Source organism: Falco biarmicus, chromosome 2 (genome assembly GCF_023638135.1).
Source record: "Falco biarmicus isolate bFalBia1 chromosome 2, bFalBia1.pri, whole genome shotgun sequence".
NCBI lineage: Eukaryota > Metazoa > Chordata > Aves > Falconiformes > Falconidae > Falco > Falco biarmicus.
Window position 1 is genome coordinate 63,342,296 of NC_079289.1, and position 12,928 is coordinate 63,355,223.

The window sequence follows — 12,928 nt, forward strand, 5'->3', positions numbered from 1 at the left end:
ATCCAGCAGAATACCCTCTCTGTAATAGCTCAACAACTGCAGTTATGTGCTGCAGCAACTGTAGGCAAATGGCAAACAACACTGAGACAGTATTTTGAAAATCTGTGGACAGAAGAGTATAGCTGAAAATGTATGCATCATTACTGGTCAAGTCATTTGAATCCTCTTTCATCATTATATTATGAAATGTGAAAATGCTTAGAATGGGCTTGGCACCTCACAAAACCTGAAAAGACATGGCCCTGGATAATATAATGTGCTAAAATAAGTGTTACATAGGTGCCACATTAAAGAGAAATGACAACAGGAAGGTTACAGACATATTCAGAGCCTCTTCTATCAAAGTCAAGAGATCTTTATCCCTGGCTTTAATTCAGCTCTGCACCTTATGCACATTTTTAACATGTATATGCTCATGGGTGTGTCAGCATCTCTGCTAGAGCGCTTCAGGGAGGTTAGATGGCAAACATAAAGGAGAATTTTGCATGAAGTAATAAGGTTGGTTCATATTCAAGCTGGAAAAAGCTTCTTGGTATGTCAGAAAAATATCAAAGGCATATTAAAACCAGTGCTGTTGATGCAGTGGTAAGTACCAGGTGAAAATGCAAATGGACAAAGGCACTGACTGCCCAATGCAGAAAGAACTTCAAAGGCAAAAGCAAGACTTTTGAAATCATTGTGCAGCACAAGGGGATGTCATTGATTTAACTCAAAGAGACTAACCCCATCTTGCACTTGAAGGCAGCCAAGGAGAGTTAAAGACATATAAACCCATAGACATCAGAATTGCAAAAAAAAAGTAAGTTAGAACTCACTCTTGTTCCCTTTGTTCCTGGTAGTCCTGGTTCTCCAGTATCACCCTGCAAAGGAAAAGAGATAGCTTTGTCTTTCCCAGGGACGACAATTTAGGGAAATCTGAGTGTTTTAAATACTAAAGCTTAAGTTCTTACCTTAAGCCCTGGTGGCCCAGGGGGACCTTCAGGTCCTTGCATTCCAGGAAACCCAATCACACCCTGTAGTCCTGGCAAGCCTCTTTCTCCCTGTGGAAGAAGAAAACTCATTAGCAATTAAATAACTGAAGCTGCTTCTTCAAGCAACCCACATATCCCCTGTTTCTCTGCTCAAGAAACCTGTTAGGTGGTAAGAAACTACACATGACAGCAAACATTTTACATTAGTATTTGAAGAAAGGATTATTATAAACAAAGAAATATTTCTGGTTCAATAATAGATTGGCAGAAGATGAGTGTGGCATAACAGAAAAGCACTCTTTGAATGGCAGTAAAACCTTTTTTCTGTCTCCCTGGACAGCACTCTTCACGGCATGTTTATACCCGTGGGATCAGGAAGGCCATTTTCCCTCTAGTAAGACCTATCTGCATTCCTTCAGAGATAACACTAAATCCTAGAAAACCTAACACCCCATATCAGCAATTAAATGCCTGAAACCCACAAATATCACTATTCAGTCACTACTGTACGAATGGCTAATACCATTCCTCTTCTTATATATCATTCACAACAGCAGATTTTGGAGACCAGGCTTGTCACTTGGTCTTGGAATTTCAGGGTGGTTCAGAGACAGAGTGCTTGAAGATACAGGATCTTCCCAAGAAGCTGAACACAGAGATTGTATGTGTCATCCTTTAGGTTCTTCTTTAATGTATGGGACATCTGTTTTCTGTGCTGTCCCTCTCCCTACAACCCCAAATGTATTTAAATCAAAGAAATCTAGAGGCAGAAAATCCATCCACACTCTAGATCAATATTGCAGTTATCATACATTCACTATACTTGGACTCCCAGTGAAACCAAGATGAACACTTCATAAAGGCTGCAAAATCTACACATAGGGGAGAGGGAAAAAGAATTATGCATGTCAAAGCCAGAAAATAGCAAATCAAGCAAATCAAGCAAACCCCAAAACTTCCATGTAGGAAATTGTCCTTTCAAGGTGTGGTACAAAATGGGGAGAAACATTTAATATTGTCCAAAAATGTGAGAATATTGAATGAATAAAACATTAGTGAACAGCTGCAAAAAGGAAAAGGTATGCAAGTTTGGACAGCAGCTAAAAAACATGGCACCTCTTTTAGAAGCTCAAAACACAGACCAATTTTTAAAGGATACCAATAAGAAAATAAAACCAACAAGATTCAAAACACACAAAATGAAGCTATGCAAAGATTTAAGTATTTTCACCAAAACCGTGAGAGGTAGGATTGCTATTTGTAACTAACAAGCAATTTAGTAATTGGATTTTAGGATGGTGAATAGCAAAAAACTCTTCTGTTTGCTCAGGACAAAGATTCCCAGCAATACGCTGGTAACTTGCAGCAGTCAGCTGAGGACTGAGCACACAAAAGAAGAACATCAGTTTTGGAAAGCGTGCTCCTGAGGTAGGTACAACAGGCACCTTGCAAAGAAAAGGTTATGATATGCAGGCAGAGGAAACTTATGAATCACGGACGTGGTGCTAGTTACAGTCTTGGAAGACGAGAGGAACTGGAAGATTTGTTACTGGGGTGATGTTGGTTTTTAGCTCCTTGGCTGGGATTTTGTTAAGAAGATGAAGAGACAAGGGACAGGAGAAGTGGTTGATGGGTAAGAAGAGCAGGGCCAAGGAGGAAGGAGGGGAGAAAACTATAACTAAGATGATAAGAGCATGAGAAACTGAAACCAAAATAACTTTTATTTATTAAAATACCCTACCAGGATAAATTCTCCTGCTGTTTCTCCTCTCCTTCCTCCCACAAAAATATTTTTTTCAACAAAAAGGTACTTTCTGAGGCAAACAATCAGTTTTTCCTTGAAGTGCTGAAACGGCATGATCTCCTCTATTTACTCCCCAGTATTCTTTGTCATGGTTTGAGAATAAAGTTTGCTAGTAACCCAAATCTGAGTTAGTGTGTTAGACCACAAAACACAGCAAAACCAAGTAAGCAGCAGAACAGCTGAAGAAATATATTTCTAGGTCAGCTGTGAGGTAAAATGTCCAAGTTCTAAAATAACTAAAACTGTTTTGAAGAATATTTTAAGGAAGAATGTATCAGGATCCAGGCCTCTGAATAAGTGTTAAAGTAATTAAAAACCTGAAGGCTATCTGAAATGTTAAATACATTACTGAGGTTCTTAAACCCGTACTTCAGATGGCTAATTAGCACTGCAGGAACAAGTGTATTTCTACAAAATCAGATGTTGTGTCACTTCAGAGCAGGATTTCACACCAAACCCTGGGCACTTTCTCTCATGACCTGCTGGGAGTTGGACTAAGGAGGGAGAAGACACTCAAGTACATAGAACAGGGTTTTCCATTGCTGAAAGAAAGCACAACATGTCCAAATGAGAAGAAAATTACTTTGACACCCACTGAGAAATGAGTCATGTGTAACATGACTAATGCTTTCTGCACTCAGGAGTTCTGTCCATCTGAGGATTTCAACACACTGAACCACTGCACCCTGCAACACAGAGAAATAGTCTTTCCTCCGCTCTTAAGGGAAGATAAAACTGAAGTTTACAGATCAGATTTTCGCTTAGTCTAAGGCTCCCTTAAGACTGTTCTGGCACTGTAAAAGAGCCTTAACGTGCCTGTAAATCGCTCACTAAGGTAATGGCCACTCCAGCTTGCCAAGGAGGTTAACTCAAGGTTTGAAATAAATAAAAACTTGGGCTTCCAAGGCAACTTCAGTAAACTCTCTCAAGGCTGTCTTCAACCTCCCAGGCTGCCCTGTCCGAGGGGCAAAACCTAGCTGCAGGAGCAGAGCTGAGACCATATCGAGTCACTTCAAGCTAAGATACATCCAGGTTTCCCTAGAAACATTTTATTTTACTGACTTGAACTGTTAAGCCAATGAGCAAACTAACTGGCAATTTTTCCAGGACTTCTGGACATCTAGTCAAGCTACTGGATATTCAAAGGCCTGGAGAACGTAACTCCTGAGTATGTGGGGGCTTGTACCGTCCCAAATACTGCAGACTCATGGTTTCTCATACTGGAACTCAGCTCATGTTTTTGCCTGTGATTTGCCAGAGGGAAGTAACAAAACATGAAGGTGACTGCACGTATGAGAGCTGCCAGATCCCTCTCTGCATGCAACCTGCCACCTTGGCCACTTGTTCTAACAGGGGAGCATGGACACTGTTTACACTTCTCCCTCTAGTCTGCCTTCTCATTTCATTTCACTGCAAAGCAAGTTGGGAGTACGTAGTCCAAAGTAAGTATTGGGTAAGTAGCCCGAACTTGCGCAGTCTCAGGCTACACCGTTAATAGGACCTTCCTCCTCCACGCCATCCACAAAAACTCAGAGAAGTTAGAACAACCTATTCCACCAAGACCCAGTAACAGACCTTAGGGGTGTCTCCTGAGTTCCAGCCCCTTTCTTTAGTCCAGGTGTCACACTGCCTTTTTGTGTAACAGTCTTAGAAAATGTGCGTGACAAAAAGTGTAAGGAAAGAAGCAGTGCTAATGAACCGAGGTTTTAATTCAATATTCCTGCTCCACTTAGTGCCAGCTTCCACCAAGAGACATCTTTTTGGCACGAGTGAAACTACGCTATATTACAGCAAAATTCTATCAGTCTCAAAGTGTCTACAACTGAACAAGAGAGTACAGAAACCCTACCATCTAGAAGCTATAAAGTCATGTGAATACAGAGCTCCATGTGTCCTAATGTCACTGCATAGATTAGCCCACAGAGGTCACCCAGGTAGCAACATTTGTACTGCCGCTTCCCTACACAAAGTGGCTTATTTGGAACTTTAAGCTTAGATGAAGCTATCAATTATTATGCTGTGCAGTACAAATATAAGAATGTCCTGAAGATGCCTTGCATTGCAGGAAATACTTGAGCAGCATCCTTTCCCTGCTTGCCTGCTCAGTTCCTTTCTTCACTCAGTGTTCCAACCCAACAGCTAGTGTTTGCACTGCATTTATGCTGCAACTCATTAAGCATCCACACTACATAAATTGGCAAGCACCAGATCACCACTGCTACCCCACTTACTTTTCGCTCAGCACTGACATTTCTAGCTGTGATGCGTGAAGAGCTTTAGACTCTGACCGCAAGGAATATGTATTATTCAAGTTCCAATATTCACAGCTGCAAAATCTTGGCAAGCAATATTGAAAGAGCTTCTGCTTCTTACAAATCAATTCATGAGACTCAAAAATTAAAACAGATGTAACCAAGTCCTATGTACCTCTGCTGATTCAATGCAAACTGACAGAGAGCACAAAGGAGAATTCATTTCTCAGTTCACAAAAATGAATATTCTGCGATTCACCTGCTGAAAATGCAGAGGTGTTACATAAAAAGACAGCAAGTGCTCAGTTGTTGCTGCACTCATTTAATGACCAAGATGCCTGTGTTAGGCCAGCTTTTGCGAAATGCATCCAAATGCCTTTGCATTAGATAGTTCAAGTTAAAAGCATTTGAATGGACTTCTAAACAGAGGCAAACCTGTTAAGAGTGTAACTGCATAGGCTGGTATTTTTTCTGGCACATACCCATCCAAATTAGCTGTGCAATGCTGTTTGACATATGGAACAAGTGCAGATTGCTAAGCAAGAAAGTCACATGAAGTAAGTAGTTTCAGAAGATTCAGCTGTAATAAATTAAGTGCTAAGGGGGAGGAAATAAACACCACCCCATTATAAATTGTTTCCCCTGTTATTTTGCCTAGGGACTGCTGGACTGGGAGATTTTAGACTTAAGAGACTGGTAACATGGATATAAATCAACTGTTTCCAGAAGTGTGGGCTCACAGGGTGTCTGGGCCTGTACTAATATAATGTTCTCAGGCTCTCCAGAGACTCAGGCACGTGGTGAATAAAAATGTGCAGAACTTCTCAAAGCCGTTTGAAAGACACTTCATCTGCCTCTACCAGCAATCGCTCTGCAGCTGAGACAGCAGGACAGATACATGCCTGCCCTTCAGCTGAAAAGGCATAAAAACCAGTCTTAGGAAGAGATGTCAAAGGGCAGCTGAGCTGATCTACCCAGCAAAGGGGGCCCTTCTCCTCATCCTATGCCTTTTAAAGGGATGGTGCCTACTTCTCTATGCCAGCTGGTACGATTCCCTCAGCCTTCACCGCGCGAGTTCAGCTCACTAAATTTGCTCACTTTTCTTTAGGGAGTGTGCTTGCTCTGGCCTCAGTGAGCTGAGGAGCTCATCAGGTGGCCAGACAGCTGCAAAAACTGATGTGAGGGGGACAGAGCAGCACAGGACACTGGGTGGAACAGCAGCAAGAGCAGCTTCTCACACCAGCACAATGGGGGTTGCTGGAGTTCATCCACCAGAGCTTCTCAGCTGTGCCTTTGCTGCAAGAGGGACTGAGCTGGGAGCCAACAAATGCTTGACCTTGCCAGAGAGCCATCTTCAGAATGGTGTTGCTGCTGACTCCAACATTGTTGTAAGTTCAGACCTTCTCACTCATGCTTTCCTCTTCCCAAAATTTAACGTTCATTGAACCAAAACACCACCAAGGGCACATGTGGCAAAGCTTCAAGATGCAAACTGAGGATGCAGTTTCCAAAAAGACAGAAATAGGGCCTGACAATTCAGCACTCTTTTCTGTTTTTCTCTTATCCTCAGACTGATTTTAGAAAGTCTGAAACATTACTTTTGAAAGAAATTAGCTTGAGACCTAGGTACAATTGTTAACAAAACCCACCATCCAAAACATTCCTCACACATTGATGCTCCAGCGTGACCTAGCCCAAGCCACATGAGAGGTGAATGCAGGCTCTGTATTTGTTCCTTCAGCTGATACAGCTGCGAGTGCTCAAGTGAATTGACTTCAAGGTGTTAGACCAGTAATTAAGGGGGGAACACCATTGTGCCACCTGAGTAGCACTCTCAAGTCACTATGTTTCCCTCCACACTCTTCTGAACAAGTTACAGAATTGTAATTGGATCAGTGTTACATTCGTGAAGACAAGAGGGGAAAATCCAATTCTTTACTGAAGGAGTATTTTTAACCACCAGAGGGAGCACCAGCCCCGAATATCTTTCAGGATTAAAAATAAATTTACAATAAATATCATCTGTTTGTCCTCAGCTGCACTTACCATTTTCAGTATTTTATTGAAAGTGTGAAGTACATATCCGTCAAACAGAATTATTGCTATATGCTCACAGGGCAAGCGTCCTCAAATGCTCTAAGAATGCTTAACATTACAGAATTCCCACTGCACATCCTTCAGCACTAGAATCTGTGCTATAGCTATACAATTCTGGAGTCACATGAGTAATCAGTAATTAATTACACAAACATAACTGTGAAGACATGCAAAGAATCTGTGTAGGAGCTCTGCAAAGACTTTGGCTCACCAGAAGTTTTGAGGCTGAGTTCCTGACAGCATGCAGAATGGAAGAGCAGGTCAGGGAGGACAGAGCAGGGAGAGTCAGCAAAATCTGGATTCTTGCACTGCCAGGAAGCATCTGAGAAAGCTCACTCACATGGAAACATGAGTTCAGCATTTTTGGCATGACTAGCAGAAGGAACAGCCATGACAGTTTTACATCACCTACACAGCTCCACAGTGAGGCTGGCTGTGGGCTGGATGAGTCCTCTGCACAACTTCCAGCATTACCAGGGCTGTTCTACATTATATGCAGACATGTATGTCGACAAAGAGCTACCCCAACAGCGGCTGGAGAATAGCGCACTCTGGTCACGCCCTCTGCCATGGTTCTGCCATCTCCTTCTCCCTTTGCTGACTTGCACCTGTGAGACTCCTTCAGCCCTGCCATTAAGCCCATTCTCAGGCTGCACTCCGAGGGGGGAACACTGAGAAATGCCCACTTACAGCGCAAAAGCCAGTGCCATACAGGTTCACATGCATAGGGGCAGAACCTCCACTCTGATCACCAAATGATGGCACCTCACTTGGCTCTGGTTTTTCACTCCCTGAAAGGATTACCCTTCCTACTAGGAAAGTATCCGTTTCCAAGACTCATGAATTTACAACACCAAGGAACCTGTGCAGCTTGATACAAAATGAACCCAAACCGCTGACAGTGAATCTATCAGTATAAACATTTAATTAAAGAGCTGCTCAAGTCTACTGCTCAGGGACTCAGCCTGGGACTCTGCCTCCTAAATACGAAAGAATGCTTAGACTGAAAGCATATTTCAGTGTCACCTCATGGCTGTGCAGAGCATTCCTCAGGAAGCCGCTAAGTGCTTCCCAGGAGTATTAAAATAGAAATGACGATCTTAGATTATCCTTTTCTCTACGTATCAGTGTGTATGTGCTTAGTTGGTGTGCAAGTAAGTGGGTGGATATACAGTGTGTCTGAACTTGATTTACAAGCTGAATAAGAAGTAAAATAAGAAGCTCAGTGAAGTAAAATTAACATTCAAAAGTCAGTCATGGCTACAGATTCAGCTTCCATTTAATTAGTGTCAAGCAACCGATTGGCTATCAGCATCATACAATTTCAATTAAACTAGCTATAACTAAAGGCCCCTCCCCACATGATTTAACAAGCCTTCTTCATGTAATTCCTTTTCTTGCCCACCCATAGTTATTCCTCATTTTCCAACTGCAGTATTCAGTTTTTCCAGTGGAGGTGCCCAAATTTCACTTTTTAGGACTTCCTGATGCATGTACTTAAGCTCTCAATGTTTCCTTACATTTGTGTGCCTTTGGCTGATGTACTTTTTGTGTGGTATTTGAATCCAGTGTAGATAAATATTACAGACCCAGAAGTAGCTAGGATGCTCAGAAGGAACATATTTGTGCTTACAGCAAAATATTATTTTGCTTCTTTTCCCTGCATTAAAAAATAGAGAAAAAGAAAAAAGAAAAACTCACTGATGTTTAGTGAAGTACATGCACCTTTCATTCATTCACAAAAGATGGCATGCATGACCCCTAACTTGAACATTTTATAAGCCAGTAGTCTATCTCAAAGCACGACTGAGGGCATGGAATATGAAAGATAGGAATATGAAAGACAGGAATATGAAAGCAAGACTAACAGACAGCTGAAGTCAATAGACTGCAAGTGAACTTTATTTTCAGTTGTGTAAGTCTGCCTGCACAAAGCCTGGCAGTTTAACACCAAGGTACCAAGGTATGTGGTTCATTACCTTTATGTTTAAACTTCTCTCGATTTAAAAAAAAAACAACAAAAAAACCCAAAAACAAACCCAAAAAAACTAACAAAAAACCAAACCCCACAACCAAAGAGCTCATGATGTTTCAGGAGAAATTCACACAAACCTTCTACCAAAGGTACACATAGGTTTTTCCAAGCATTTTAGTTTTTTAAATCAGACGAGGGTTAAGGAGCCTCTTCCCATCAGTTAGAGTCACCCTGGGGAACAGAAGAACCTCAAAGAGCCACAAGGGAAGAGGACATTTGAAGGACAAATGCGTTTGCACTGTAAAAAAAAGGAAATTCTATCACCTGGAGACAGGTTGAATCAAAAGAGTGCTGTATTTCCCACCCCTTCCAATCATCTGTTGAACTCATTAGGTCTGAGTAACTCTTCCTTTGTTTTATTGCACATTGTGTTAAATCACTTCCAGTGCTGAAGGTCCAAGAATATAAGGGGTAAAAATGCTCCACACCCTTCCTTCTTCATTAGTGAAAATTATTTAGCATTTGTTTGCATTTGGCATTGTTTAAAGGCTCACATTTAAAGATGAAACAGCAGAAAAAAAAAGGTCTTGAACTTTTCAGATTTTTTTAATTTATTTTTGTTCAGATCCTAGACCTGGAATGAAATGTGACGTTACATGCAAGTTTTATTCTCTTGCCAAAGGTTTGTCATGGACATATTTACAGAAAATAATCTCTTCCATAAATAGTAAAAACATGGGCAGCTGGTCCTAGACAGTACAGACTGCAATAAAGTTCTCATAATGAAGTAGTTCATATCTTAGAGAGTACATGACAGGCAGTAATATTGGAGACAGTGCTAGTCTAGCTGCTTTTTTTGGGTTGGGCTGGAAACAGCATTTCTACAGTTTTAAACACTTTGAAAGTTGTATAGGAGGAGAGTGTCTTTCTATAAAAACTAGAGGAAATATTCTGGCTTCTGACTCTTTATCATGAAAGCACCACAAAGCAGATAACATTATACCTCAAAAATGTAAATCCGTGTTTCTTTAGTTTAATCCCTAGAGTCTCCACTCAACCAGATCCACTAGAGAACAGACACTACAATGTAGTTTCTTTGTAGTACCTCCAAGGTTGTTTAACCTGAATGAATTAAGCTAACAAAGATACAATGATGATTAATAATTATTATTTTGGCATTGTGGAGGATACTAGCATCGTCATCAGTGAATGCCACCCAAAAGCTGGTCTGCTGCTTTGTAGGTGGCTCTAAGGTTTTCTTTCGGGGGAGCGGTATGTTATAAAAAAAAAGAAAGAAAGAAAAAAATGAAAAACCAAAACAAAAACAAAAAAAAAAAAGAAGAAAAAAGGAAAATAAAAAAGGAAAAAAGAAGAAAAAAGGAAAAGAAAAAAAGGAAATGGAAAAAAGGAAAAAAGGAAAAAAGGAAATAAAAAAAGGAAAAAAGGAAATGGGGAGAAAATGAAAAAGAAGGAAATGAGGGGGAAAGGAAAAAAGGAAATGGGGGAAAAAAGGAAAAAAAATGGTGGGGGGGTGTCGGACGCGGACAGGCAAGGGTGCGTGCGGGGCCTGTCAGACCAAAGGAGCGCGGCGACGCACGGGTGCCACCCAGAGGAGCTGGCGGGGAAGTGACAGGGCCCGGGAGGGCCCCCCCCGGCGCGCAGCGAGGGGCGGGGTGCGCAGGCAGTTTTGTGGTCCAAAGCTCGTACTTGGCCTGCAACCGCGGAGCTTCACTTCTACCAGCATTAACTTTTTCCTTTTTTCCTGAGGTAAACGGCATCCCGCGGTTGCCACGCCTTCAATCAATATAAAATTATTTGCATTTAATACCTAGAACTTCCTAAAGAGACCCCTTTGGATGACTGTCACAAGGCTGCATGTGTCCTTGCTGGATTTCCAGCTTCCATCTCCACGCTTTCGGACAGAGATGAAGTTTGAGCCAAAGACTTACAATCACATCCTTACGTTGCGAATCTTGTCAAAGGTGCCGCATGCAGCTGGCAGCAGCAGTGGCTTCTCTGTTCACTGCTCCACTGTACCAGCCTCTGGTATTCTTCCTGCTGGAGTCAGAGGGCACTTCAGGCTGCCCCTCTGTACTAGAGTCCCCCCCCACCCCCTCCCCTACTACTGCTTAAACCCATTTGGTTTGCAGTTCTGCAGCATCTTTCAGTCTTTGCTTGGCAGTCGAGCAAACTGTGCTAACAAAACGGAGGGTTACCAAATCCCCTCCAGGCTTTTAGTATTCTGCTAACTAGCCATGAAATACTTTTCTTGCGTCCGTTTACAGTCAGTAACAGTGTTGAATGAGAGAAGAGTTAAGAGGACATCCAATGTGATGCCAGTGTTCACTCACTCAACTCAGTATTTACTTTAACTGTGCACACTGATCTTTGACACAAGCCTTGGTGAGAATTATTTTTGTTGGCATATCAAAACACTTAAAAATATTCCAGCTGAACTTCAGTGGAAGCTGTCACATGCTTTCTTTAAGAGCTACAAAATTTATGGGTAGGTTTTGCTATGCTAGTTACTTTGAAATATTCTAACAGATAGAAACATAATTTTCGGGATGGGAGCCTAAGTTGTTTTTCCCCTTGCTTTAACTTAATTTTGCTTTTCTTCTGTTGTTAAAGATGACATAGGAGAACATTCTACCTGTTAATGAAACCTACTAATTATTTTCATCATTTAGGTTAACTTCCTATGCTACGTTGTCTGTAATTCAATTTACTTACTGCCCTGTAACACTTTCTCAGGTGTTATACTTACCTGAAAGGGAAATATTTTTTAACATCTCTTAAAAATTCTTCCTCAACCCTTCTTGCTCCTGTGATATTAAGCTTCTTTGAGGCTCTCCAGCTGGTGAGGAATTGCTTGTGTGACAAAGTACTCCACTATCACTTTTTTAGCAGCTACTTCAGGCTTCCTCTTTGAAAATCCCACTTCCATGCTGCTTCTTACTTTTCTGTCTCCTTCCAGGCATATATGGCTACAAGTTTTGCTATTCCTTCTGCTGGAAGTGATTTTGAGAATTTTGTATGAAATTTGGTTTTTTACTCTTTCTTAATGAAACTCTAAGAGAATTCAGATCTGCATTTGTGAAAACTAACATCATAGGGCTTGATGTTTTCACTGGCTAATAGAAGTTATCACCTCTCACTGAAAACATAGGTCTAAAATCTGAAATAGGAGGTAGCTGAGCAAAGAGAAGCAACTACTAGTATGAGATACAAAACAAACAAACAAACAAACCAAAAACAACCCCCCAAACTGCTTTTTGTTCTTGGCTAGAAAGGCCAGAAAGTGATTTAAGGAGGTTACATACTACTGTGGTTTCCTAGTAATAATTATTTGGGCCCAGGTTGCTTCTTGTGAATACTGCTACAGAGAAAATGTAGGCAGAGACTCATTACTTAACTGCATCAAGTATTAAATGCTTGTGTGGGAACTGACATACCACAGAACTGTCAATTATAATGGCTGTCTTAGTTTGAGATCCCCTGTAAACACAATATAAATTGAATGGCAGAATGATTTAAAGAAGCCTGAGGGGTCAACTACAAAACGTATTCCTGCTGTACTCCGGACATTTGCTGTCCCAGACCTGTAGTCCATACCCACAAAATCCTGTCAGCATCACAGAGTATTAGTGGGCAGTAAGATGAACATTCAGCAAGCAGAAGCAGACTGCAGGTGCTGTCATGCATATGACCGGATAATAAAAAAACTGCACACTGGGATATCAATTTTATAACCACTGCGTAGTCAGTAGATACTGGAAGCATGACTTTGTTTGCAGGGACAAAATGTCACATTTGGGGAGATTCCAAA

General features: G+C 41.3%; 1 protein-coding gene across 2 annotated transcripts in view; it reads right to left on the minus strand.

Annotated features, from left to right (window-relative positions):
- The window catches only part of COL4A1 (collagen type IV alpha 1 chain), a 124,706-nt gene that overhangs the window by 52,428 nt on the left and 59,350 nt on the right, over positions 1-12,928 (minus strand). For both annotated transcript variants that reach the window (XM_056327321.1, XM_056327322.1), the window contains exons 3-4: positions 951-1,040; positions 816-860 (exon numbers count right to left, since the gene is read on the minus strand). In XM_056327321.1, coding sequence (XP_056183296.1) covers positions 816-860; positions 951-1,040 — 135 coding nt within the window. The remainder of the gene's footprint in view (positions 1-815; positions 861-950; positions 1,041-12,928) is intronic.